Source organism: Typopeltis vanoorti, chromosome 20 (assembly GCF_054136105.1).
Source record: "Typopeltis vanoorti isolate ZY-2024b chromosome 20, IOZ_Tvanoo_1.0, whole genome shotgun sequence".
Taxonomy (NCBI): domain Eukaryota; kingdom Metazoa; phylum Arthropoda; class Arachnida; order Uropygi; family Thelyphonidae; genus Typopeltis; species Typopeltis vanoorti.
This window is the reverse complement of record NC_143568.1, coordinates 33,465,469-33,492,679: the sequence shown is the minus strand read 5'-3', so window position 1 is coordinate 33,492,679 and position 27,211 is coordinate 33,465,469. Positions and strand designations below refer to the sequence as shown.

Here is a 27,211-nt window from a genome sequence, read left to right as displayed (position 1 = left end):
CTTACTACTTAAGTTATTACTTATAAAATGATAATACAGTGGTACAAAGAATAATTTCAATTGTAATTGTGAGCATTTATTAAACAGCTAATCAGACTAAGTTTATACATCTAATATAACAGCTAATATAATAGATTTCATCAATAATATATATATAAAAACTACCCACATGTAGCCATTTATTAAACAACTAAAAAAATCCATAATTTAAAAATTATAGATACATATGTAAAAGTTACAGACCCCGGCTAATATAAGAGCTACGTTCTGTTAATCTTTACATGTTTTGTGGAAGTCAGTTTTAGCTCACCTCATCTGAATATCACACTCTATTGCTTATGTGTCTATAGTATGTGTACACAGTAGTACTTTGTTAATTACTAGCGGTTCTACTGTATATATTTTCCCCTTAACTTTTACAGGTTCTTTCTCCAGTCCTATGAAAACTAAATTTCCTTTTTGTATATTTTATTAACAAAATGTGTATATACATATATATATATATATATATATATATATATATATAAACACAACTATCATCATCAAATTCCTACCATGTACCCTCAAGCGGTGTACAGGATATGATAGCACTACATGAAAAATTTACACCATTACTAACTTCCTATCTACAATTTTCCTCCAAATCAGTCTGTTAACTGTCAAAACTACAACATTAGCAGATCTTATATTTCTATCTTCTAAGACACAGTTTACCATATCAATCCACCTATATCTTGGTGGATTGATACGGTTCCCTGCCAACTTGGCAAAGAACACTTTTTTGCTAATCTTTCCTCACCCATTCTGTTTGGGTGACCATACCACCTGAGATTAGCTCTGCTAATGCATGCCTGGATGCTGACAATGTCAAGTTCTTTCCTAATATCCTCGTTTTGAATATGATATTGCCATTGATGCCATCTGTTCATGCCCATAATCTTACTCTGGACTCTCATATCTGTGGTCTCTAGTCTTTGTTCAAGTGTTTTACTTCTGAACCAGCTCTCAGATCCATAAGTTAAAATTGGTTTGAACACTATCCTGTATACAGCTAATTTAGTGTTTTGGCTAATTTCTCTGTTATTCCATATAAATTTATTCAGTTGACTTCCTACCATACCAGCTTTGTTGATTCTGTTGTCTATTTCCATATTTAATTTACCATCTTCACTAAAAATCATGTCTAAGTAGCTGAAATGTTTTACTTGTTCTATAGGTTTTCCATTCATAATGCAGCTGATATTTTCAATGTTTCTGCCTATTGTCATTGTCTTGTAATTGCTGACTATCCTACCACATCTATTACAACAGCTGTTCAATTTAGCCAGGGAATCTTGCAGACTAGTAGCAGATTTATTTAGAAGTATAACATTGTCCGCATAAAGCAAAGAACGGAGATTAACATCTCCAATTTTGATATCAGTTTTAAACAACTTTCCTTCATAATGTGACTCATATAGATAATGAATAATGTACATCCTTGTCTGACACCAGATTTAACATTAAACCATCTTCATGTACTTCCTTCAATTCTAACTGCTGACTTACATCAAATAAAGACTAAATATTGCTTGATATAATGCCCCATTGACACAATCTAACTAACCCCATGATTTCTCAACTATTTGTCGTAAAGTGAAAATGTGATCCTGACAGCCTCCATTTGGTCTGAATGCAGCTTTTTCTTCACCAAGCTTATCTTCCACAATCCTTCTCAACCATTTCTCAAGTATCCTTGAGTAAATGTTCCAGGACCACTCAATATAGAAATACCTCTGTAATTCTCACATTCAGTTTTATTTCCCGTTTTATATATGAGTACTATGAGAGCTCTACTACAATCTGGAATTCGTCCCTCCATCCAGGCCTTCTGAACTATGCAGTGCAGCCACTGTAATATTTTTATACCTCCATACTTGAGCATTTCTGGTCGAATATCATCTACTCCTGCTGCCTTTCCACATTTCAGGCCTTTAATGGCTTTTTCTACTTCAAATATGGATATGTATTCTTGACTGTGCGTCTGTTGAGTGTTATTTTTAATACTGTGCTACCGCTACTTGTTTCATTTAGCAATTTTTCGAAGTAATTACTCCATACTTTAAGGATATCTTTTTTTCCAGTTTTCATGTCACCTTTATCATCTCTAACTCCTTTTACAGCTCTTTCCTCCATTTCTGAGCTTCTTCAACAACCTCTAGAATATCTTGCCACCTTCTTAATATTTATTTTCTTTGTTCATACCAAAGTCTTCCCATGACTTTTGTTTAGCTACTTTTACACAGTGTTTAGCTTTCTTACATTTGTCTCTGTATTCTCTAAGCTGACTTATTTGTCAAGAGCTTTTGATATGCTTTCTTCTTTTCTTTCACTGCCTCTTTAACTTCCTGTATCTAACATGGAGTTCTGATTTTTCTATCCTTACAGACAAACTCACCACATGCCTCTCTGGCTGAATCAATCAGTGCTTTCTTCAAGGCTTGCCACTGAATCTCCAAGGATTACTTCCTGTTCTCAAACTATTTCATTTTTTCTTGAATGATGTTTGTGTATTTTAATCTACAGTTCGCATCTGAGAGCTACTCAACTTTTATTTGCTTTAAAACTCTCTTACATGTTCTTCTTTTCAATATGAAATTCAATTTTATCCTAGTCAAGACTAAATAGTGATCACTTCCAATTTCAAATCCTCTGTACACTCTGGTGTCCTGCACCAGGGAGAAAACATCACTATCAACAATAACATAGTCAATGAGACTTTTCTTATTCCTTGCCTCTTCTTCCCATGTGAATTTGTTCACATTTTTATATTGAAACATTATGATAGTAATAACCAGTCCGTATCCTGAGCAGAAATCCAACAGGTATTCGCCATTATTATTAGCTTTGCTCTTTTCTCCAAATTTTCTCAAAATATTTTTGCATGTCTCACAACCATTTCCTATTCTGCTATTTAGATCCCCAACAAGGACCAACTTTTCCTTTTTCATTGTGTCAGTTGCTTTCTCTAAAGCCTCAAAACATTCCTCCACTTCTACCTTAAAAGAATGTTCTGTGGAGCCATAGGCACAAATAAGTCTCATTTTCCAGTTCTCCATTCATCTGCCCACATCACTCTACTTGAGAATGCATGCCATTCAAGAAGATTAGCTTCATATTTAGTGTTGAATACTATGGTTACTGCTTTTCCTTGATTATCATTGCCTGAATATAACATTTTATATTTATTGCTCAGAAAGATCTCACCAGTTTTTGCCTTTTTTTTGTTTCAGTCACCCCTATTATGTTGATCTTGTACTTATCCAATTCATCAGCTAGCTCCATTTCTTTGCCTTTCAGGCTTCTTATGTTGATAGTACTGATCGTGAACTCTGGTGATGTTGAATTGGGGTGCATTTTAGGATTTGTTCCAATAGCTGACTTTTCACTGTTTGCCCTGGCGAAAACAATGGGGGTCTTGTTTAACTGAGTGACGCCCCAGCCAGCATGAAATTCTGTCATGTTGTATCATTATTCTATATTTTGGTTTAAGCCAAATACAATTTGGTTGGCTAAATCCCAAATTGCTAGCCCATCCTTGTTCATTCAGTATCCTCGTAGATACTTCTCAATCATTGTCTTCAAGTGAAAGCCCGATCCCAACGACCTCTATTTAGTTTGAACCCAGCTTGTTATCCAAGCTTCTCCCTTCCACAATTTTCTCAAGTATACTTGCGTAAATCTTACCAAAAACACTCAGTAGAGAAATTCCTCTGTAATTCTCACATTCATATGAGAATGTGAAAATTACATATAGAATTACCTTTTATAGGTGGGTAATAAAGTCCAGTTCTCTAGAATTCGGCCCTCTGAACCTGGTTTTCTGAATTAATGAGCAGCCACTGTAAAACTTTTATACCTCTATATTTGAACATTTCTTGTCAAATATCATCTACTCCAGCAGCCTTTACACATTTCAGGTTTTTGATGGCTTTTTCTACTTCAAGTATTGATATGTATTCTTGACATTCCTGGTGAGTGTTTTCTACCACCTTGTTGTCATTGCTTGTTTCATTTGCAATCTTTCAAAGTATTTACTCTAGACATCAATAATATCGTTGTCTTCCATTTTCATGGCACTTTTATTATCATTGTCTTCCATTTTCATGGCACTTTTATTATCTTTGATTCCTTTTACACAACTCTTTCAAATACTCCATTTCTAAGCTTTTTCAACAGCCTCCAGAATACTTTGCTACCTCACTAATATTTATTTTCTATGTTCTTACCAAAGCCATTCCATGAGTCTGTTTAGTCTTTTCTATATATTTCTCTATATTCACTCAGAGCATAAGATATCTTACTTGCCAAGGTATGTTTTGTTTTCTTTTTCCTGACTATCTCTTTAACTTTCCGAGTCAACCATGGAGTTCGGATTTTTCTATCCTTGCAGACAACCTCACCGCATGCATCTCTGGCTAAATCAAAGTTTTCCTCAGGGTCTGCCAGTGAATCTCCAAGGTTTGGTTATTGTTTTCACATTCTTTCATTTCTTCCTGATTAATGTTTGTATATTTGAGTCTACAGCTCACCTCTGTAAGCTCTGCTCTTTGATTAATTTTAAAGCTTTCTTACTTACTTTTCTTTGCAATATGTTATTCAATTTTATACAGATAAAAACTAAATGGTGATTACTTTCAATTTCAAATCCTCTATATATCTTGTGTCCTGAACAATCATAAAGATATCGCTATCAACAATAACATAGCGAATGAGACTTTTCTTATTTCTTGCATCTTTTTTTCCATGTAAATTTGTGCAAATCTTTATGCTGGAACATGTTACTAGTCCTCAGGACATGGACTAGTTAGTAATAACTAGTCCATGTCCTGAGAAGAAATTCTGCATGTATTTACCATTATTATTAGCTTTGCTCTTTTTTCCACTTCTTCTTCTTCCCTCTTTTACCTTGTGGTGTCGAAGGTTTTCTATTCATTTAACTGCAACTGTACAAGGATAAGGTGGTTAGCCCTATGCCTCCCGGTGTATCCTATGTCTGTAGAAGCATTGAGTTCTCAAGGCTAGTTTGCCTGCTTGTGGGATGAAAAACCCCAAATGAACCAAGGAGGAAAACCCTGCAGTGCAAGTCCAAGACTGGCTGACTTGGCTATGTCTAAGAAAAATCCTAAGCTCCTCAAGTCAGTGGTGGGAATCGAACCCAGGACACTCCTCTCCCAGGCATGTGGTTGTGAAGCACATAGCCACTCAGCTAACCACACAGACTAAACCAAACTCACAACTTCAATATAAAATTATTTCCGAAGTATTAAGAAAGAAGATCCCAGAGGACTGAGAAACAACGCTGAATCTAAAAAGAGTATAAAAAGTTTTGAAAGAGAATTAACTATGAAAATGCCAATCCCAACAGCACTACTAGATCAAGAAGAAGAAGACACACAAACAGAACAATAATTTGAAAGACAGTACAAGACTTCTACAATGACCTTTTTTTGCATCAAAATATCCTTTACTCAAACCAAAACTTGATAATATATATACAATGTGTGCTCCCAGACAAAATAGAATATGCACTCAAAAACATGAAACCAAATACTGCTCCCAGTATCGATCAGATGAAAATTGAGGATATTCAACAAAAATGGAAAAGATAGTACACAATGACCTTTTTGCATCAAAATATCCTCTACACAAAAACTAGAACTTAACAATATATACGATGTACCAGAAGTGCTCCCAGATGAAATAGAATATGCACTCAAAAACATGAAACCAAACACTGCTCCCAGCATCGATCAGGTGAAAATTGAGGATATTCAACAAGGAGGACCACAACTTTATAAAGCTCTGGCCGAAAGATTTACTTGGTACCTAAAAAACAATTCTTCTCTTAAAAAAGGCAACACTGAAGACATCAAAATCAAGTTCAATTTGATAATGACAGTTGTTAATTCAGAAATCTCTCTGTAAATAGTTTTTTTCCTATTTGTTTTTAATCTGAAGAAGTACACAAAAATGTTGTACTAAACTAATAATTAAATAAAGTAACTTTTTATTAAATGAAGCTGCATGTGGTACTTGCCAGACACAAAAATGAAGTTTGTAACTATACCTTATGTTACAAAAACTGCTAAACTACAGATGGTATTTTGTAATGGCAAAGGAGCTCTAAAACTCAGAGAGGTCAGTCTTCAAGTATAAAATGCACTTATTTCAGCCAACAGTTATGAAGAAGTTTGTTATTTCTTAGTTCATTGTGCTGAATTCAGTAAAATAAGAGTATGTTCCTTTACCTTTGAGTTTATTTTTATGTGTTATTTTGTTCTGCCCATGCAGGAAAACATCAGGTTAAACTGGTAGTTTGATATGAGTATGCACATGTGCAGATATTTCAACAAGTAGCATAACTGGGTAGCAATAGTTATGCTTCCACTCCATGGAGACAGGCATCTTCATGGAGTCAAAAGATTCCATGAAGATGCCTGGGTATCAACGCAGGATACCCACACTAACCATACTAATTATTTGCACCATATCTATCATGCTTCTCCTTAATCTCATTCACCATTGGAGCACTCACAACTACCTCTGGCAATCCATTCCACTCAGTCACTACTCTCCAAGCAAAAAATCTAGTCTGCACACCTTTACTTACCACACTCACACAACTTCAAGAGATAGAAGTCAGAGGGAGCCAAATCTGGGGAATAGGGTGGATGTTCCAACAATTCATAGTGCAGATCCCTTAATTTTACCATTGCCAAAACACCTTTGCAGACAGGTGCATTGTCCTGATGAAAGATGATTTTTTTCTTCTGCAAACTAGATGAAAAAATTTTCATGAATTTTTTCATCTAGTATGCTTAAAAGATCAGAATAATATTCCCTGGTTATTGTTTTACCATTTTTCAAGATAATTAATAAAAAAAATGCCTTTATCATCCCAAAACACCAATGCCATGACATTTTCTGCTGACGGAATAGACTTTGTCTTCTTTGCCGCTGAACAACTGACTTCTGTCCACTGTTTTGACTGCTGTTTGGATTCTGGTGTGTAATGATGAATCCAAGTCTCATCCTCTTATCTTACATTAGTTATCCAAAGCTGTAAAGTTTGTGCCCAAATGTTTCCTAAGTTAACTCCATAGCCTCAGTTTACATGGAGTTCACTGTTGCATACAAGCCAAATATCTTCTCCTAGCAATGCTTGAGTTTGACTTGCAAGATGCAGAGCTCATTATAACTGAGCAGTTGATATTTGAAAGGCTGGGGTATGGAACAATGAACCACAATAAACACATCCTTAAAATCAAATGAACATATCTAGTTACAGTGACACCTAGAAGAATGTTCATTATTTACAGAATGTACTTTTCCACTGTGTTAGTGTATAAGGTTATTTCTCTGGACTAGGATATCCTGTCCCAATAGGACTCAGGATAATTGCAGCTGAAACGAACATTGACATGTAAGGATACAAAAATCATTTTATGCTTTATAAGGCTTTAATATGACTTCATTCAGATGAATCTGCATCATCTCAGAAACCAGGAAACCTAATCTGTGCACAACAGTCTGAATGAAAAGAGTGCAAGAGAGAGAGAGAGAGAGAGAGAGTGTTAAAGATGATAATGGGACTGTGGGATGTGGAGAATATAAGGATCGATTGAGAATTTGTAGACTACAGACACTAGCAAACAGCAGAAAGAAGGGTGATATGATAGACATACAAACCTCAAAAAAAATTCCATCTACTGTTGTTCTGTATGACTCTTTTGGAGTCGTACAGAAAAACAGTACATCGAATTTTTCATTTTATGGAGTATAGGAAGAAGACAAGAATGAACAGTCAAGAAAGGGATAATAACTAAATTTTTCTCTCATAGAGCAGTTCATGACTGGAATGGCTTGCCTTTGGAGGTGGAGAGTAGAGGTAATGTGAATGAATTCAAGAAAAGGTTTGACAGCTAGTGTGAGAGATATGTTATCTACCTATTTTCTCTTTACATTCAGTTAATGTGGCACTAAGTTAATCAGTGAGAACATATGCACATACCTGAGCCCTTCAACTGTTCCTCCAGTTTCTGCATATCTTCTACTGATGTCTGAAGAATCACTACCTGCCCCACTTGCACTACCATTGCTGTTGTTATTTCGAGAGAGGCCTAATCTATCTTGCAAAGTTGTTTCTTTGTTCATATTAACTTCTGAGTAGGGACAACCAAATGCACTAGGAATAAAACAATGTCAATAACAGTTTGATTATGAAAAAATTTCTTCTTTTAATTTTTTCCCCCTTCTTCTGATCCCACAGAATATTTATAATAATGAAAAATGGGTTGTTCACAAAGCACATTAGGAACTAACTTTCATTTAAAAATTTTAGTGATATATTTCTAAACCTAAAGACACTATGCAATTTTAAAATAATCTCTATGTTGAGAATGGCTGTAAATACTACTAAATATAGCAATTAATTGCATTTGAAGATTAGTTGATGTTTGATCGTGTAAATGTGAAAACTTTTAACTGAAGAGAATTACTTGGAGTAAGAGATATAGTGTCTAAGTTATCTAAATACTAATACATTTAGTAGAGAATAACTGTTTTGGGATTGTGAGTCATAATTTGAGTGAAAATAGATTTTGGTAGATGAACACATTCAGACTGAATGTGTTAGATACAAATTCTGCTGTAGGTGACGATATTAAAATTTCGGTGATTCTTTGGTGATTCTAAGGTAAAAAGAATAAGAATATATTATAACTACAACATTTTTTTTGAATGTTAGTCAAGTGACTTTTAATTCATCGTCCTACATGTTTTGCCGATTCTGCTATCGGCATCTTCAGGGAATACAATTGGTAAGCATATATGAAGGTAACAGACTAGGTTTTTAACTGATAGTTCTAATTCATACAAAATTAGTATTGTGCGAGACAATGTGTGTGTCTCGGGAACAAGATTTATTTGTTACGACACATGATGTAATTGGTGTGAAAGTTCATTTCTTTGACGTTTAGTAATCTAATTAAAGCTTTCCAAATTTCCGGTAGGATTAGGCCTTGATTCTTATTTAGGTTTCTTGTTGAATGGGCGACCATAGCAGCTTCCTTGAAGGTTCTGGAATGGTAGTTCTCTTCTATATAGGGCATATGACTCTTATCCCACTCAATGATATGGTTGGGGTTGGTAGGTGCAAAATGGCAAGAAAAGCCTGAAATATCTTGTCTGTTGTTTCTGACATACCCTATGTGTTCCTTCTGTCTCGTTTCGAAGCTTCTAGAGGTCTGACCAATGTAACTAACACCACAGGAGAATGTATGAAGAAAAATTAAACATCTATTATCAGACGCGTCTGTCTATGATGTTCTCAGTACAGATCCTATACAAAAAAACCATAATGACACCAATGAACTATTACGTGGAATGACTAACTGGCCTATAGACTTAATAAGAAAGCTAAAATCCATGCACCCGTTGACTCCAAGATTGTATAGCATTCCAAAAATACATAAAGAAGGTATACCATTATGTCCAATAGTTGATGGAATCTATTCTCCTACTTACCAACTGTCCAAACATCTAGCCAAGATCTTACAACAACAACACATTCACAACTCGGATACTTATATTAAAAACTCGCAACATTTTATTGAAAAATTAAAAACATCCCTATTTCTGAAGATGATATACTAGCAAGCCTTGACGTCACATCTCTGTTTACAAACATTCCAGTTGTGAAAGTCATCAACATCTTAGACAACTTGTTCCCAAGAAACATCGCTACTTTGTTCAATCATTGTTTAACTTCGAACTATTTCATTTGGCAAAAAACAGTATACAAACAACTTACCGGATTAGCCATGGGTAGCCCCCCCTCTCTCCTTCTTGTGCTGACTTATTCATGGAAGACCTAGACGATAAAATCTTATCTCAAATTACCCCAAAACCTACAACTTGGTACAGATATGTAGACGACATCTTTATCATTTGGAATCATAAGAAAGAAGAACTAAAGGAATATCTCAACAAAATCAATCGTTTCCACCATACTATCAAATATTCACATTAGAAATTGAAAAAGATGAAAAACTTCCATTCCTAGACATCCTAATAAAGAAACAAACCAATAACAGTATCAACCTGTCTGTGTATAGGAACCTATGAATACTGGATGTTACCTCCATTTCAACTCGTCACATCATATATCCCAGAAACTTAGCATTATCCATATGCTCAAGAAAAGAGCCATACATTGCACAACAGACCTAGATGACTTACAAAAAGAATTAACTACAATATCCAGAGAGCTATCCAAAAAGACTCTGCAACAAGATTCTCTTTTCAGATGTACCACAAAGACAACGTGATGACACCCAATACATCTGTACTATAACTATTCCATTTGTCAGCAGCATTTCCAAAAAATTGGCTATCCTTCTAAAACCACATAATATTAGAGTAGCATTCAAGCCAGTCAATACTATTTGGAAATTTTTAAGATCACTGAAAGACCATCATCCTTTCCACAAGTACTCTGGAGTATATAATATACCTTGCTCTTGTGGTGTTAGCTACGTTGGTCAGACCTCTAGAAGCTTCGAAATGAGACAGAAGGAACACATAGGGTATGTCAGAAACAACAGACAAGACATTTCAGGCCTTTCTTGCCATTTTGCATCTACCAACCATATCATTGAGTGGGATAAGCGTCATATGCCTTATATAGAAGAGAACTACCATTCCAGAACCTTCAAGGAAGCTGCTACGGTCTCCCGTTCAACAGGAAACCTAAATAAGAATCAAGGCCTAATCCCACCAGAAATTTGGAAAACTTCAATTAGATTTCTAAACATCAAAGAAATGAACTTTCACATCAATTACATCATGTCTCGTAACAAACAAATCTTGTTCCCGAGACAAGCACATTGTCTCGCACAATACTAATTTTGTATGAATTAGAACTGTCAGTTAAAAACCTAGTCTGTTACCTTCATATATGCTTACCAATTGTATTCCCTGAAGATGCCGATAGCAGAATCGGCGAAACATGTAGGACGATAAATTAAAAGTCACTTGACTAATATTCAAAAGTGTTGTAGTTATTATACATAGTAGTCAAGAAAGAAAATCACACCAAGAATATATTATTTTGGTTAGCTCATAAAATTGTTACTTAAATATGCCTGTTAAAACTCTGGATCCAAATAAAGCTATCTGTAAGAAATGACAGCTATTTTTATCTTTTTTTTTTTTTTTTTTTTTTTTGCACTAGTGGGAATAAATGCTTTTCTACCAGATTTATTTATAAGACAGCAGAAAATGCTTTCCAATCTCTTAACTGCCAAATGGAAGATTAAAAAAAACTGCAGAAAAAAAACATTAATTTTACTAATATAAATGCCCAAGTTTGACACACACAAAAAAAAAAAAACTATGGCTTTATTAATTTACAGGATTATTCTAAATACTAGTGAAACCAAAGGAATTTTATTGAAAATGACAGGAAGTGGAATATCCCGAGTAATAACTGAGTATTCACATTAGAAGTGGAAAAGAAAATCAACATTAAAGTATATTTTAATGGCATCAGAATTAGTTCTAGTTAAATTATTAACTGGAGAAATTAAGCTGCATACGATAAGGATTCCTGAAGCATGGTTGAGCAAAGGTATCCTCAATTCTCAAACTATATTACAGTAGTTATAATGTTATTAGAGGTTTCTAAAGAAAGGAAAGGTGAAGTTATTGTTTATCAGGTTTATCAGGTGGACATATACACTACTCAACATATGGTCCAACCTGCTGTTCTTCCCCTGCCCTGCCAAAGCAATGAATCAGTAGGTCTCAAATGGTGGCTATGGAATATAAAGTAAGGATTTAGGTAATATTTGAATTTATGCCATTACTACCTTAGATGAGCTCCTTTTAGGAGGATGATAATGTTTTCTACTTCTTGTATGTTTTGAAAAACAAAAAAAAAAGAAAGAATAAGAAAAGGTTTACAAGAGGAAACCCTGCCATTTCTGTTTCATATATTTGAAAATTCATTGAAAATCCTTTTTAAATAATCATTCTTCACATAGAAATCTTTTCAGTTGAAGAGTACATGTTGTGCAATTCCTCTGTGTTAGTCTACCATGATTAACATTATCAGTTCTCACAAGATATGCAGATTTTAAAAAATGATGTATTAATCATTCCATAATCTGTATAATATGTATCTATTTTGAAAATACAAAAGTAATTATGAAAAGTAAGAAAGTCTCATTGACTATGTTATTGTTGATAGTGATGTTTGCTCCCTGGTGCAGGACACCAGAGCGTATAAAGGATTTGAAATTAGAAGTGATCACCATTTAGTCGTGAGCAGGATAGAATTGAATTTCATATTGAAAAGAAGAACATCTAAGAAAGTTTTAAAGAGAATAAAAGTAACAATTAGTGACAGCACAGTGGTTAAAAACACTCAGCAGGCATGCAATCAGGAATACATATGATTACTTGAAGTAGAAAAAGCCATCAAAAACCTGAAATATGGAAAGGCAGCTGGAGTAGATGATTTTTGACCAGAAATGCTCAAGTATGGAGTCCTTCTGAACTATACAGTGGCTGCACTGCATAGTTCAGAAGGCCTGGACAGAGGAACGAATTCCAGATGATTGGAGTAGAGATCTCATAATACCCATATATAAAAAGGTAAGTAAAACTGAATGTGAGAATTACAGAGGTATTTCCCTATTCAGTGTACTTGGTAATATTTATGCAAGCATACTTGAGACACGGTTGCGAAGAATTGTGGAAGAAAAGCTTGGTGAAGAACAAGCTGGATTCAGGTCAAATAGAGGCTGTCGATATCAGATTTTTACTATACTACAAATAGTTGAAAAATCATGGGAATATAACAAAGATCTGTATTTAAGTTTTGTAGATCTGAAAAAGGCATATGACAAAGTGTCAAGAGAGAAGCTATTCAAAACACTACAGTTATATGGTATCAATGGGGCATTATATCAAGCAATACTTAGTCTTTATATGAGTTGTAAGTCAGCAGTTAGAATTGAAGGAAGTACAGGAAGATGGTTTAATGTTAAATCTGGTGTCAGACAAGGATATATATTATCCCCACTTGTTATTCATTATCTATATGGATCACATTATGAAGGAAAGTGGTATTAAACCTTATATCAAAATTGGAGATGTTAATCTCAGCTGTTTACTTCATGTGGATGATTATACTTTTAAATAAATCCGGTACAAGTCTGCAAGATTCCCTGACTTAATCGAATAACTGTTGCAATAGATTTGGTATGGAAATCAGCAATAATAAGACAGAGACAATGAAAATAGGCAGAAACATTGAAAATGTCAACTGCATGGTGAATGGAGAACCTACAGAACAAGTAAAACATTTCAGCTACTTAGGGACAAATTTTAGTGAAGATGGTAAATTAAATATGGAAATAGACAACAGAATCAAGAAAGCTGATATGGTAGGAAGTCAACTGAATAAATTTATATGGAATAAGAGAGAAATTAGTCAAAACACTAAATTAGCTGTATACAAGACAGTGTTCAAACCAATTTTAACTTATGGATATTTGAGAGTTGGGTTAGAAATAAAACACTTGACCAAAGACTAGAGACTACAGATATGAGAGTCCTGAGAAAGATTAAGGGAGTGAACAGATAGCATCAATGGCAATATCATATTAAAAATGAGGATATTAGCAAAGAACTTGACATTGTTACAAGAGCTAATCTTAGGTGGTATGGTCACTTAAATAGAATGGGAGAGGAAAGATTAGCAAAACAAGTGTTCTTTGCCAGGCTGGCAGGAAAAAGACCCAGAGACAGACCAAGATATAGGTGCACTGATACGTAAAAAGTGGTAAAAAGTGCCTTAGAAGATAGAAATATAAGATCTGATAATGTTGGAGTTTTGACAGGTAACAGACTGATTTGGAGGAAAATTGTAGATAGGAAGTTAGTAATGATATAAATTTTTCATGTAGTACTATCATATCCTGTACACCCCTTGAGGGTACATGGCAGGAATTTGATAATGATGATGAGAAGTAATTACTAAATTCCTCCACACTTTCTGTTGCACCTATTAATATAAGAGCAGCAGTCCTTTAGTGTGCAACTGCAAATGCATTGAACCTGCTTCACCTCTTCCTCTTTTATTCCATCTACCTCCATCTCCTCTAGAACATCTTTCCACAAGAAGTATTCTTAACCAACTACAACTTGCAACTCTTGTTTAATAAACTTCTATCTCAGTCCTCACATGGCACTGATGTACTTATACGTCCTTCAACCTCTCGTGTATGGGATCAATATATAAAGATTTATCTTAACATGTCTTGCATATGGCTATAAGATTTGTCTGGAAATCACAATTGTGGTAACCATTACAATGCAGGCAATTTCTTTGTCCTTCATTATTCTTCAACAGGATCAGCTCAAACTTATGGAAAAGTGTTGTTATTCATGAAAATGACAGTTTTTTCAATGGCTTATGTTTTTACAATCATTATAAGTATCTCAGCTATAATTCAAACTAGTAAGGAAATTCTTTGTCTGAGCCAAACAATCACAGGGCTATGGAGATTTCACTTTCAACACTGGAACTTGCTGCTCATTATTCTCTTCTCTCTAGTGCTTTTTCTAAGCCATAGGTTATATCAGGTGTCTAGATTAATGGACAGGTATCCTGGTGATGCTGTCTGTTAATCAGGTATATCCAACAGAATGCACCAAGATCACTGGGAAGAGAAAATATGTAAATACATCCTTGGTTTTGGTGAACAAATTTACACAAGGATATTTATTTATTGGGTTGTTTGTCATTGATAAAAGACATTTAATTAATTAAATATAACAAACACAAGCGTGTTCATTAAAACCTCAAGATCACCATTAACCTATTAGCGGATACAATGTGGTATGTGGTTTTGATTTAGGTGCATATATATAAAATTGAAATTAACTTGTTTTGAGTATATACTTTAAAATTGGATTCAGTAATGTTTAAATAAAATTGTCATATTTTGAATATACTTTAAAATAGGATTTAGTCACATTTATGATTTTGAAGTGACATCTATAGATATCTGTATATGTTGAGCATGTTCTGATGTCAATTTGTAGAAAATAATTTCTGTTAACATTGTTGTATTAGCATCAATACTTCACTAAGCATTAAATGCCTCAATTCATATAGCATTTAGTAATGCCTCAATAGTGGTCAATATCAGCAGCAATGACACTATCTGAGTGAATAAATCTAGGTTCAAATCCTATACATAAAGCAGGGACTTTCATATAAAGTGAGTTAACATCTCATATCAAGATGGAATGGTTTTTCCTTTGAAAATGTGGTCCCCTCCCCAACCCACCTAAAAACCAAAGTGGCCAAAAACAAGTGTACTGGAAAATACAGAAGACTATGGAGATAGAATTCTGCCATTCATTACTAAAATCAGAGTTATATAAAAGCAACTGACTTTGCCAAAATAGGCCACAGGACCTAACATAAAAGATGGTATGGGATACAATGTTGCTTGCAAGAAAAAACACAAACAGATATAATTATTTATTATAAGACAAAAAATTAAGAACAATATGCGCATACCAGACCTCAGGTGGACTAGCATGCTAATACACAATTATATCATTGAAAAAAAAAAAAAGAAAAAAAGAAAAAAAAGGGCAGGTTTATGCAGAAATATCAGTAGCTTTTAGGTGGTCAAACAATACCTAATTTCTTGCAATTAGCAAACTTCCAGAAGTAGACAACTAAATAATAATAATAATAATAATAATAAAAAAAAAAAACAGCTAACGCCTTTTTATTCCCGTATATGGGGAGTAGGCGAGGCCATTTAGCCCTATCTAACTATCTAATAATAATAATAATAAACTTTATTGATATTATTTGGATGACAGCACAAATGTGCACTGATTACTATATATGAATGGATGACATTAACACAGAAATATTTAATTATACAGACAGATAATTTATGAAAAATTTTTGTTTCTCAATAATTCATGATAATGAAGGAAATATACCTGTGATGGGTTGTGTATTTTGGACCTTTGATATGTCCAATACCCTTACATCCTGGAGTTGGGCATCCTCCTTGTGACAAAGTTGCCAAACTTGACAAGTCTATGAAATGAACATCTTTTTAGTTGAAAGAAGTAAACAAATCATTTCTGAAACTAAATTAAAACTGATTAAAAGAACTTGTAATCTCCTTATAACAAATGCCCATTTTATAATATACAGATTTTGAATAATTCTAAACATTTTAATAATTCAAGGATTATAAATTTATGATAATCATCAGTTCCTACCAGAAACAAATTAATATATAATGCTTAAAAATATACATATTCTTATAGGAGCATCTCTATGGAGTCCAAAGATTCATTATGTAAGGCCCAAAATAACCATTATTCACACTATGCCTTTCATATCTCTTTCACTGATAAAGTTAATTAGGACCACCACCTCTGGCAACCCATTCCACACAATCACCATCCAAGCAAATATTCTAGTCATTTATGCCAAATCCCTGGTTCCACCAATGTAGTATAAAGCTGGTTATCTTTTCATTGCAAAATGCATAATCTTACACTTTGCCATACTGGTAACCATATATCTTTACCCACACTGTCAGTCTTTTAAATCATCTTGAAGAATGTGCACATTATCTTGATTAATTACTGAACTGCAGTTTAGCATATCAGCAAACAACTGGATACTCCCCATTAACTCATTCCCAATATCACTCATGTACAAATTAAACAGCAGTCACAGATCCAGTAGGATCCTGTGGAAGACCACTGTCCATCTGTGTTTCCCTTCTATTCTCTGGTTTCTCCATCAATCATTCTCTTATCCCTCTCTCTATGCTCTAATTTACATAAATGGTGTTTCTCTGTCAGATCCTATCCAATGCTGCTGCTACTGCAAAGTCTGGCAATAGTACAGTGTAGCTGCTGTTTTCTTTATCCAACTCAACTATCAGTTTAGTATACAAAGCAAATAAATTACTAAGGAAGCCTGTCTTGAGTTGCTAAAAATCTCTTCAAGTGAAGAAAAAGATGGATATCACTGGGTGCAACAAGATTGGACTATAGGGTGAATGTTTAAAGACTTCCCAATAGAACTGTTTGAGCAGTTAGCATATTTGAGCAGAGACATGCTTGTCATGAATCAAAACCAGAGGTGAAAGCTTCATCTTTTATTTTGAATAGACCCCTGTGGTTTTTTTTTTTTTTTTTTTTTTTTTTTTTTACAGTAAACATCAGCATTTACCACCATTGTTCCTGAAGGTGTAAACTCAATGCACAAAACATGATCTTCCTGGAGGAAAGCATCTGCTTGAATTTCTCTGTCTTTAGAGATTCACTATGCTACCATTGCATTGATTGAAATGGCAGCATTGCAAACAATTGATTGCACATACACCATTGATTACTATATGATGTTGAGTGAGAAATCTAGGTTTCATCCCTTGTCACAATGTAACTCAAAAATGTAATACTTTCATTATGAACCATTCCAAAAAGTTCAATGCTATTACCAAGCATTTTGTTCTGTGATCATCAGTGAGCATTTTCTGGCATCCATCTTACACACAATTTGCAATACTCAAGTATTCTGTGATGATTTCATGTAGTAAAGAATGAGAAATGTGCAGAAAATGGACACTCAACTCAGAAATGATGAATCTTCTGTTTTCACAAATTTGTTCATTCATCTGTCAAATAGATTGGCAGTGATTAATGATGGACAACCAAGCCTTCATCATGAACACTGATCCTCCCTTCACTGAGCATCCTACACAACCCTCTTACTGATGACATTTTTCCCCATATACTTCACTAACTTGCTGATAAACCTCAGCCAGGTAAACATTTTTGGCATCCAAAATTTAATCACTGACCATATCTCACAACTGATGGAATTTTCACCGTCATGTCATAATATGACATAATGGTGAATTTACAAACACAGACTAGAACCGATAATATCTCCATTATTTCTTGACTCAGACATCACTTTGCAGGCACATTCCCAACTGCTACCACTTGCATCTCCAGTATGCATGATCAGAACTGAGTTTCTGGCATGTCTCAATGATTATAGCATTCAGATTCTTTCTTTGATCATTCCCATTCTTACATTCGGTTACTTCAAGGATGATTTGGTATGTGTATGAACATGCATGCACATGCACACACACACACACACACACACACACCATCCATTATAATGCTCTCAGTTTCCTGATTTTGCACTTACATTTTCTCACTAAACAATACTTTCTCCAGGCACCTAATATTTTTTAAGATGATCCCCAAACAAAACAGGTTCTTCAACTGTTTCCGTATTATTATTATTACTTGACACCTCCAGGGAGTCCAAAGACTCATCAAGGGAGGGCATCTACTCTACAACTCTTTATCTCCACCACTCACAATCCATCAACTACAACAAACCACATCTACACCAATGCCATCTACTGCCCACACTACCACTAGTATTTTCACAGAAAATCACAAACATTCAAGCCCACGGAGGGATTCAAACCCACAGCCTTTTTTGCTGGAGAGCAGATATGCAAACCACTCGGCCAACCAGTCCAGCAAGGATAGCAATGACTTATTAATAACAGACTTGAAAATATCTTTTGATCAGCAGTTGTCAATGCACACTACAAGTATCATGATATTTGTAGACCTAAAGGGGAACACTTTTGAAAGAGATAGTTAAACATTTTCAAAGTGATCAGTGAAATATGCAGATCTTAAAAGTATATGAATCACCCACATTCTAAATTCTTGCATTTTGTAATTCTAGCTAAAGGATCCTCTTGTGAATGTGTATGTGTGTCCATATGTTAATGCTTAAGTGCTGGGAGGACATCATTCTGGAAGTTTAATGTAGCATTAATAGCACTAAGAAAGGATTAAAAACTATTTTAATTTTTCCAATATTTCAGCTCAGTCACTGAGACATATTTAAGGAGTACAAACTAAAACTTGTAACACACACATAAAGGCAACACAATACAAAATGAAGCATCTGGATATGACTAAAGTCCCATCTAGGTGGGGAACCCTCTATGGGCATTTATAGGTGGCCTGGTTGTAAATTAGATCTCTGCAGATACTAATTATTAATGTTTCCTAAATTTTGAGAAGTTTCTTGCATCTGTATTTTTAATTCAGTCAATTTCTGATTGCAACTTCAGATCTGTGAGTGGTGTGCAAGACCAATTTAACCATAGTCATGAGTGCAGATGTATGTTTTATGTTCATTTATGTGGATGGTGACTGATCTACTGGCTGTCCAAATTATGACAACTTGCAGGAACAGGACACTTTATATACTATATGCACTGTGAGAGGAGGGACCTAATCTTTAGTGAAAAGGATATGGATGGCAAGTTTCAAGTGGAGCTGAAAAGCTGTGCAGAGGTTTTTTTTTTTTTTTTTTTTTTTTTTTTTTAAACGGACATAGCTATTGTTTGGAAGATTTTTTATTTTTTTTAATTCTGTAAGAACTGTGGTCATTGGACAGAATGGTGTTGTCTATATAGTTGAAATCTGTTGAAAGAGTAGTTCCACTGGAACAAAGACTGTAGGCTCTATTGGTAAGAGTTTTAATGATGCCATATTGTTGAGAAGGGGTGGTAGTGGTGGGAAAGTTTGTGAATGTATCTGGCTGTGTGAGTGGGTTTTCTGTATACAGTGAAGGAGAGGTTATCCTTTGGAAGGCATGTCACTAAGGTATCTAAGGAAGGGTAAGCTATTGTTAGTTTCATTTTCCATTGTAAACTGGAAAATGAAACTAACTAGAAGACATTACCTACATATCTTAGTCAGAAGTTTGAGAGAGAGAGGAGAATGAATCTAAGGCTCATTTTTCAAAATTTTCCATGTAAAAATTGGTAGGTTGAAGTAAAGTGGATACCCCATAGAAGTTCCCTCTATCTGTCTGTAAATTTTATTCTTCTACATGTTTTTCTAGTATAAATTAAAACAGCCTTATTTGGACTTCTGTTTAGCTATTTTATGCATAACTTAAGTTTTCCCCTACAATCTTCTTTTCTTGATTTCTTATCATTATTCTTGTGAACTGCTTTTATTATTATTATTATTATTATTATTAACTCATTATCAACATGTGATGTGTTGATGTCTCTTGATTTTATTATCTCATTTTCAAACTCTTTCACTTTTTCTGAAATGATATTTACATGTTTTAGTCTATAAATGTTCAACTTTGACTCACTTTTAGAGCTTGCTTACATACTTCCCTTTTCAATAAGGTACTTATTTCATTCTCTTCAGATTTAGATAGTAATCACATAGTGTTTCAAATTTCCTAGATTCTTGCACACTGAATAAATGTGCAGATTCAGCTGATGCTTACCATGGACCATAGAAACTGTTCCCAAGAATCATAGGAACAATTCACTATATCCAAATAACTACATTTCAAATAATTACAAAAACTGTTGGATATAGTGAACAATTTGTTGAATAGTCTGCTAAAACAGTGAATTTCTTTTAGTACAGCATTATACTTAAGTGGGCTTTAGTCAAAACATTTCAACAGTTTGTTACAGGGAATGACTTTCTTATAGCAGGATTGCTATATTGAGAGCCAACTGTATCACCAATAAAAAGGCTTTTGTTGTTTCCACATAAAGATGTGAAGACTCTTTAGCGAATTGTCTCAGTATCACAAGTGTTCTTTAGTGCTGCTTTTGGAATTTAGTTGTTGTTTATATTGTGTTATTTTTGGGTTACCTAGAACGAGGGCTCAGAGTCAGACATTGGGAGTGGAAGAAAAGATAAGTTTTCGTTATTAGCTATTTAGTATAGTCAAATATAGTTTATACTTATAGCATTGAGTAAGTAAAGTGGGTTACAGTAGAGCGTATAACATAGTATTTGGCATTTAGTTTTAGTGTTCAGGTTTAGTTGTAGTAGTATTTAGCATTTTAGTTGTAGTAGTTCCTTGGCATGATGGTGGCCGGTGCTGAGCCAATCACAAATGGTGTGTCACCAAGTCCTTCCCCATTCAGGGACTCTAATTTACGTAACATAATAAAGGATTTTGTGGCATGTATGCATCCCAGCAGATGGATATGTGGCGGGTGAGAGAAGGGGGGAGTGCGTATATGCTTAAAATGTAGGCAATGGGAGGAATTCAGTGAGTTAGATCCTACGATATCTGACCTCATTGCGTCAGGAGCGGGAAATCTTTTAGAGACGAGTAGTGTGATAGGTGAGAATAACAAGCAGCAAAATGTGAATGAAGAAATAAGAGTGGAGAGTGTGGAAGGCTTGAACGATTGTGAAGTTTTCAGAGATGATCACGATTGGGAGGATGAATAGCGAGTAAGAGTGGCTAACTTCCAGAGAGAGAGAGATGAGCTGAAATAGATGGTGGAATGTCTCAGGAATAACATGAGAAGCATGAAAGATGAGATTAAGCGAATGGAAGAGATGAATGCAAGGCGAATCAGAGTAGGAGTGAGAGTTATGGGAATGATAGAAGAGAAGAGAATAGAAACAGTAGAAGAGAGGGAATGAGAGAGAGGTACGGGAATGATAGAAGAGTAGAGAATAGGAGCAGTAGAAGAGAGGGAATGAGAGAGAGTTATGGGAACGATAGAAGAGGAGAGAATGGAAACAGACAGAGAGAGAGAAAATGAGAAGAATGCGAGGGAGTGTTGAAACCAGTAATGCCAGGACAGCAGGTAAGAAGGGGAACACAGAGTGAAAGAGTTAGAGAGGGGGGGGGAGTGAGGGATGCAGGTGAGCAATCAAGGAACAGAATGGAAAGAGGTTTGATGTATGGAGACTCGATGATCTCTGGAGTGCAAGATAAGATACTAGAGGAGTGTTTGCCTGGAGGAACGATAGAGAGTGTGGCTACGGCAATTAAGCGGGGTGAAAGGGTGGATGAGATGATTGTGATGGTGGGCACAAATGACTTGAGAGACAATATAAATCGGGTGCTGAGAGATCTCAGATTCTTGCTTGAGGTTGTACGAAAGAAAACACAGAGAGGAAAGATTGTGTGTGTGTTGGTCAGGTACGATAGTGATGAGCTAAGCAGAAGAGCAGTAATAATGAATAGCATAGTAGCCAGAATGTGTCAGAAGAGAGGATTGTAATATGTAGATGCTTGGAGGGCATTTGAGAACAAAAAGGAACTGTATGCATGAGACTGCTTGCATTTGAATAAGGAAGGACGAAGGCATCTGGAGAGATTGCTGTTTTCTGAACGAGTTGGTATGTCAATGGAGGGAAACTAGAATTCCCAGGGTGGATGTTAGCAGGGGTGGCCTGTTGTGGAAATGGGTGTTTGGGGAAAAGGGGACAACATCAGGTAACACTGAGTCCAGTGGGTTCTGGAAGAGATAATGACAGGTATAGAAGAAGTGGCATTTTTATGCTCTATACTAATGCCAGGAGTATCTGGAATAAAGGTGATGAATTGGTGACACTGATAGCATCAGTCTGGCCAAAGATTATTGGGATCTCTGAGACATGGTTGATGGAAGATGATATAATAACAGGAATAGAACTAGCAGGGTACAGCAGTTTTCGGCAGGATAGGAAGGGAAAACACGGTGGTGGAGTACTGCTTATCATAAGTGATGACTTACGTCCTGTAAGAGTAAAGGCTTTGGAAAGCAGTGACACTAATGGTTTTGAAAGCATATGGTGTGAGGTAGAGGTGGGCAAGACAGAATATTTGGTAGGGTGTTGCTACAAGTCAAGGAGTACAGAGGTGGGGAGCAGGAGATGTTTAGGCAGTTGAGCTTGGCAAGTGCAAGAAGAATGGTTGTTATGGGAGATTTTAACTACAGCAGAAGCTGGGAAGAGGAAAATGCATGTAATAATAAGGGAATGGAATTTCTAGAATTTTTGAGGGACAAATGTTTTAGGCAACATGTAATAGAGGGAACAAGAGTTTTGGATTTGGTCATAGTATCAGAAGAGCTGATAATAACTGAGATGACATATCTCCCACCAGTTAGAGAGAGTGACCATGTGGTTTTGACTTGGAAGATGAATCGACATGCAGGAGTATTAAAGAAAAGGGAATATGTGTGGAATAATAAGGCGGGTGATTATAATAGTCTTAGATATCCACTTGGGACAGTTCCATTGAGGGAGGAATCGGAAGGGCGAGATATTATTTGTGCTTGGGAAATTGTGAAGGAATATTTGTTAGCAGCAATAGTAAGCTGTATTCCACGAGTGAAGAAGAGGACACAATTTGGTGTAAAGTGGATGACAAAGAATATCAAACAGGAACTGCAGGTGAAAAAGAGATTATGGAAGAGATATAAGTAGAGGGGTGGAGAGCAGATGCATGAGGAATATAAGACTGATGCCAGGAGAGTGACTAGTATGGTGAGGAAGGCAAAACTGGAATATGAGAAGAGATTGGCATTAAGATCCAAAGAAAATCCTAGGGAATTTTTTAGCTATGTGGCCAGTAGGAGGAGAAATGTGGAAGAATGATGTTGTGGGATAAAAATGGGAATAGAGTGACTGATACAGAGAACATAGTGGAGTTATTCAATGAACACTTTATTGGAGTATTTCATTCTGGAGAAATAGGTTTTAATACTAGAGGGATAGGGCAGGTTCAAGGTTTAGAGGTGCAAGAGTAGAGTGTGTTCCAAATACTGAGTACTCTGGATGTCAGTAAAGCTGGGGGACTGAATGGTATTTCACCACAGGTTTTGAGAGAATGTGCTAAAGAACTGACAGCTCCGTTGATCTGTCTTTTCAATGAAAGTCTGACTATGGGAAAGGTACCAAGGAAATGGAAGGTAAGATAGTGCCATTGCATAAGGCCAGTTTGTGTGTCATCAATAGTTGTTAAGGTCTTGGAGAAATTAGTGAGGGACCATATACAACGTTGGGTAGATGAGGGTAATGTTATCTGTGAGAATCAACATGAATTTGTTAAGGGCACTCTTGCTTTAGTAATATGATTGCGTTTTATAATAAAGTGACAAGAGCAGTTGATGAGGGTAAAGCATATACTGCCATTTTTTAGATTTTGCAAAGGCATTTGATAGGGTACCACATGATAAGCTGATACTTAAGTTGCAGCAGATGGGTTTAGATGTCAGGTTAGTTAACTGGATTCAGGATTGGCTGTCTGATAGGTATCAGAGAGTTGTGTATGATGGGGCAATATCAAGGAGGCAGAAGATTACAAGTGGGGTTCCACAGGGCTCAGTACTGGGATCTGTACTGAGCCCTTTATATCAATGACATTGTCAATGGTTTGCAAGGGGATATTCAGTTGTTTGCAGATGACATGAAGCTGCACAGGGTTATTATTAATAGTGCAGATGTGGCAGCCCTTCAAGAGGATTTGCATAAACTGGACAGATGGGCAAATGAATGGGGAGTGTCGGTTTAATGCAGAAAAATGTATAGTCTCGAAGTTTGGTGGAGGAACTGTGTTGGAGGAAGTAGGGGAGACAAGAGATCAGGGGGTGATGATTGATATAAAACTGAAATTCAGGGAGCATATTGAAAAGGTGGTAAAGGTAACCCAGAGGATTGCTGCAATACTGTGAAAGATGCTGATCTCTGATCTGCAGAGATAAAAAGAGTTATCATTCCGTTGTATAATACTCTGGTCAGACCACAATTAGACTACTGTTTTCAAATTTGGTCCCCAGAATTTGAAGGGGAAAAATTAACTGTGGAAAGGAGACAGAGGTGGATAACAAAGATGGTTTCAGGACTGTACAATGTCAGTTACGAGGATCAACTGAGGGAATGTGGACTACAGAGTTTGGTGGATAGAAGAAGGAGAGGTAATATGATTGAGACTTTTAAACTGTTGAGAGGCAATTACAGGGTAGACATTGGGGAGTTCTTTCGTGCTTGGTGGAACAGCAGGAAGGAGCGATGACAAGGGGCCATCCCTGGAAGTTATGAAAGGAAGCTCTGAGCAAGATGGAGAGGAGTGGTTTCTTTGCATGGAGGGTGGTTGAACTGTGGAATGCATTGCCTGAGAGAGAGTGGTCAGAGCAAGAACAGTCAATGAGTTCAAGGAGTGGTATGATAGACTTCGTGTTTCCTCCCACGATGAGTCTTTTGACTTCATGGAGGCCTGAATAATAATAATAATAATAAAGACTATTGCCACCTTTTTTTAAGATGCAATTTTTGATTTTTCCATTTTGAAATCTGTGAACATCACTCTGTATGATATTTGTGACATTTATCTTTCTATTTCATGGTAAATATGCTATAGTACTTCTTCCTTTCTGTGTCCCTTAAGCTTAGTATCAATAAATCATCTTACAATTATTTAAAAGGATCTTATTTTTGTCTTTGTGTCTTGAGAACATAAATTATGTCACCATAGTATTTCTGAAGGTCCTCTTCTATCTACACCTCTCTGATATTTTGTATATTGATTTTATCCCCTTTCAATATTGGAGTTGCTTCAGGAGTAATTCCTTTTTATGTCTAGTCATTTTTCATGTTGAAAATTTGGCTGAAAGGCAATGCTAATCAAAATATCGGTATATCAAATAGTGAAACAGATGCCACAGAACACCAATTTGGGAAATTTAGGTGAATAAAATAGTGACTTAATGTACAGCATCAGAAATAATGGAAACAAACTAGACTGCAAAATACTTAATTGTAATACATTTTCATAACATCGTTATATGTACATTTTTTTTTTTTGCTGAGTCAAATTCATATGGTCACTTTGCATTTGTCACTGCCTTACATACATGTAGAAAGTAATTCTGAACAAAGATGAAATCAATAATCATTGATAATTAACTTACTAATTGGAGCTTGTAATGGATGACCAGTTTTGGAACACCATTCGGCAGGATGAATATCTGGAGAATCATCATCTACCCAGTAATCATATGCATGAGACCAACCATCAAAATTAATCTTGAGAGAATTGGCTTGAACATCTACAATAGTGGCTACCCTCACCAACATTGGGTTCCTTTTATCCACTACTTCCAACTTCATATTTGTTTTGAATGCATGTGGTGGACGTTGTTTAAAGGCACGAACAGGAACAGCCTGAGATTTTGTCATGGTCAGATACTCATCCCAACTAAATTTTGAAGGATCTTTGAAGTCTGTAAAGAAAGATCAAAATGTGAAACATATAAAACAAAGTTTTTGAATTTATTCAGCAATGGCAAGACAGACTGTTTCAAAATGCATAACTTCCCTTTAGGAGAAAAAAAAACAAAAAAGGGAAGGAATTAACACAGACGTATCATTTCCGTTTAGTGAATAAAATAAAGTATTTTCAATAAAATAATTACGTTATTAACTTACTATTTGGAGGTGTGAGTTCATAACCATTATCCTTACACCAGTTGACAGGATGGAGGTATGGAGAGGAAGGGTCTGCCCAGTAATCATAGGCATCTTCCCAGCCATCAAAATGAACTAAGAAACGGTTTTCCATCACATCACCTACAGTTGCAACACATACTAAGGAACTGTTTTTTCTGTCTACTGCCTCCAATTTCATTCCAACTCGGAAACCATGAGAAATAGCCTAAGTAAAGATTTGTATAAAGTGTAATTCAAATAGGAAAAAATAATGATTATTATTATTTTTAGGCAACTTTAATTAACTGAAAACATTAAAATCCATAATACAGCAATATAACACAAATGACTTAAGTAATAGCGAAAATATTTTCTTGAAGACTATTACCCATGAAATTGCAAGAGATCTGGGGTCCTTCCCTTATCAGCATTCAATTCACAAAGCCAAAATTACAAAGACCAATTGGAGTAATAACTTTGCTAATTACTAGATATTTTTATCTTCATATTGAGAACACAAACGCATATATAGAAACAAAGTACGTTACGGTGCACATCAGTATACTCAAGTGCTACTAATTTGATCAAATGTTGACTCAACTAGCCTGATCTGTAGTGGAGGAAGAGAAGTCCTCTGATAGATACTTAATGCCTCTTCACACCATTACAAATCCCAAAAATTATGCATCACAATACTAGGAACAAGAGCTTGCCATCTTATTAATGAAGAAATAGCCAAAGAATTTCAATATCTAACAAACAACTTTCTACAAAATAGCACTATAATAAAGCACTTCCATTTATT

At 35.4% G+C, this 27,211-nt stretch overlaps 1 protein-coding gene across 6 annotated transcripts in view; it reads right to left on the bottom strand.

The window, feature by feature from the left end:
* The window catches only part of LOC150095352 (lethal(3)malignant brain tumor-like protein 4), a 381,800-nt gene that overhangs the window by 57,154 nt on the left and 297,435 nt on the right, over window positions 1–27,211 (bottom strand). For all 6 annotated transcript variants that reach the window (XM_090410238.1, XM_090410241.1, XM_090410242.1 and 3 more), the window contains 4 exons: window positions 26,407–26,632; window positions 25,890–26,201; window positions 16,081–16,180; window positions 8,054–8,227 (listed from right to left, as the gene is read on the bottom strand). In XM_090410238.1, coding sequence (XP_090266364.1) covers window positions 8,054–8,227; window positions 16,081–16,180; window positions 25,890–26,201; window positions 26,407–26,632 — 812 coding nt within the window. The remainder of the gene's footprint in view (window positions 1–8,053; window positions 8,228–16,080; window positions 16,181–25,889; window positions 26,202–26,406; window positions 26,633–27,211) is intronic.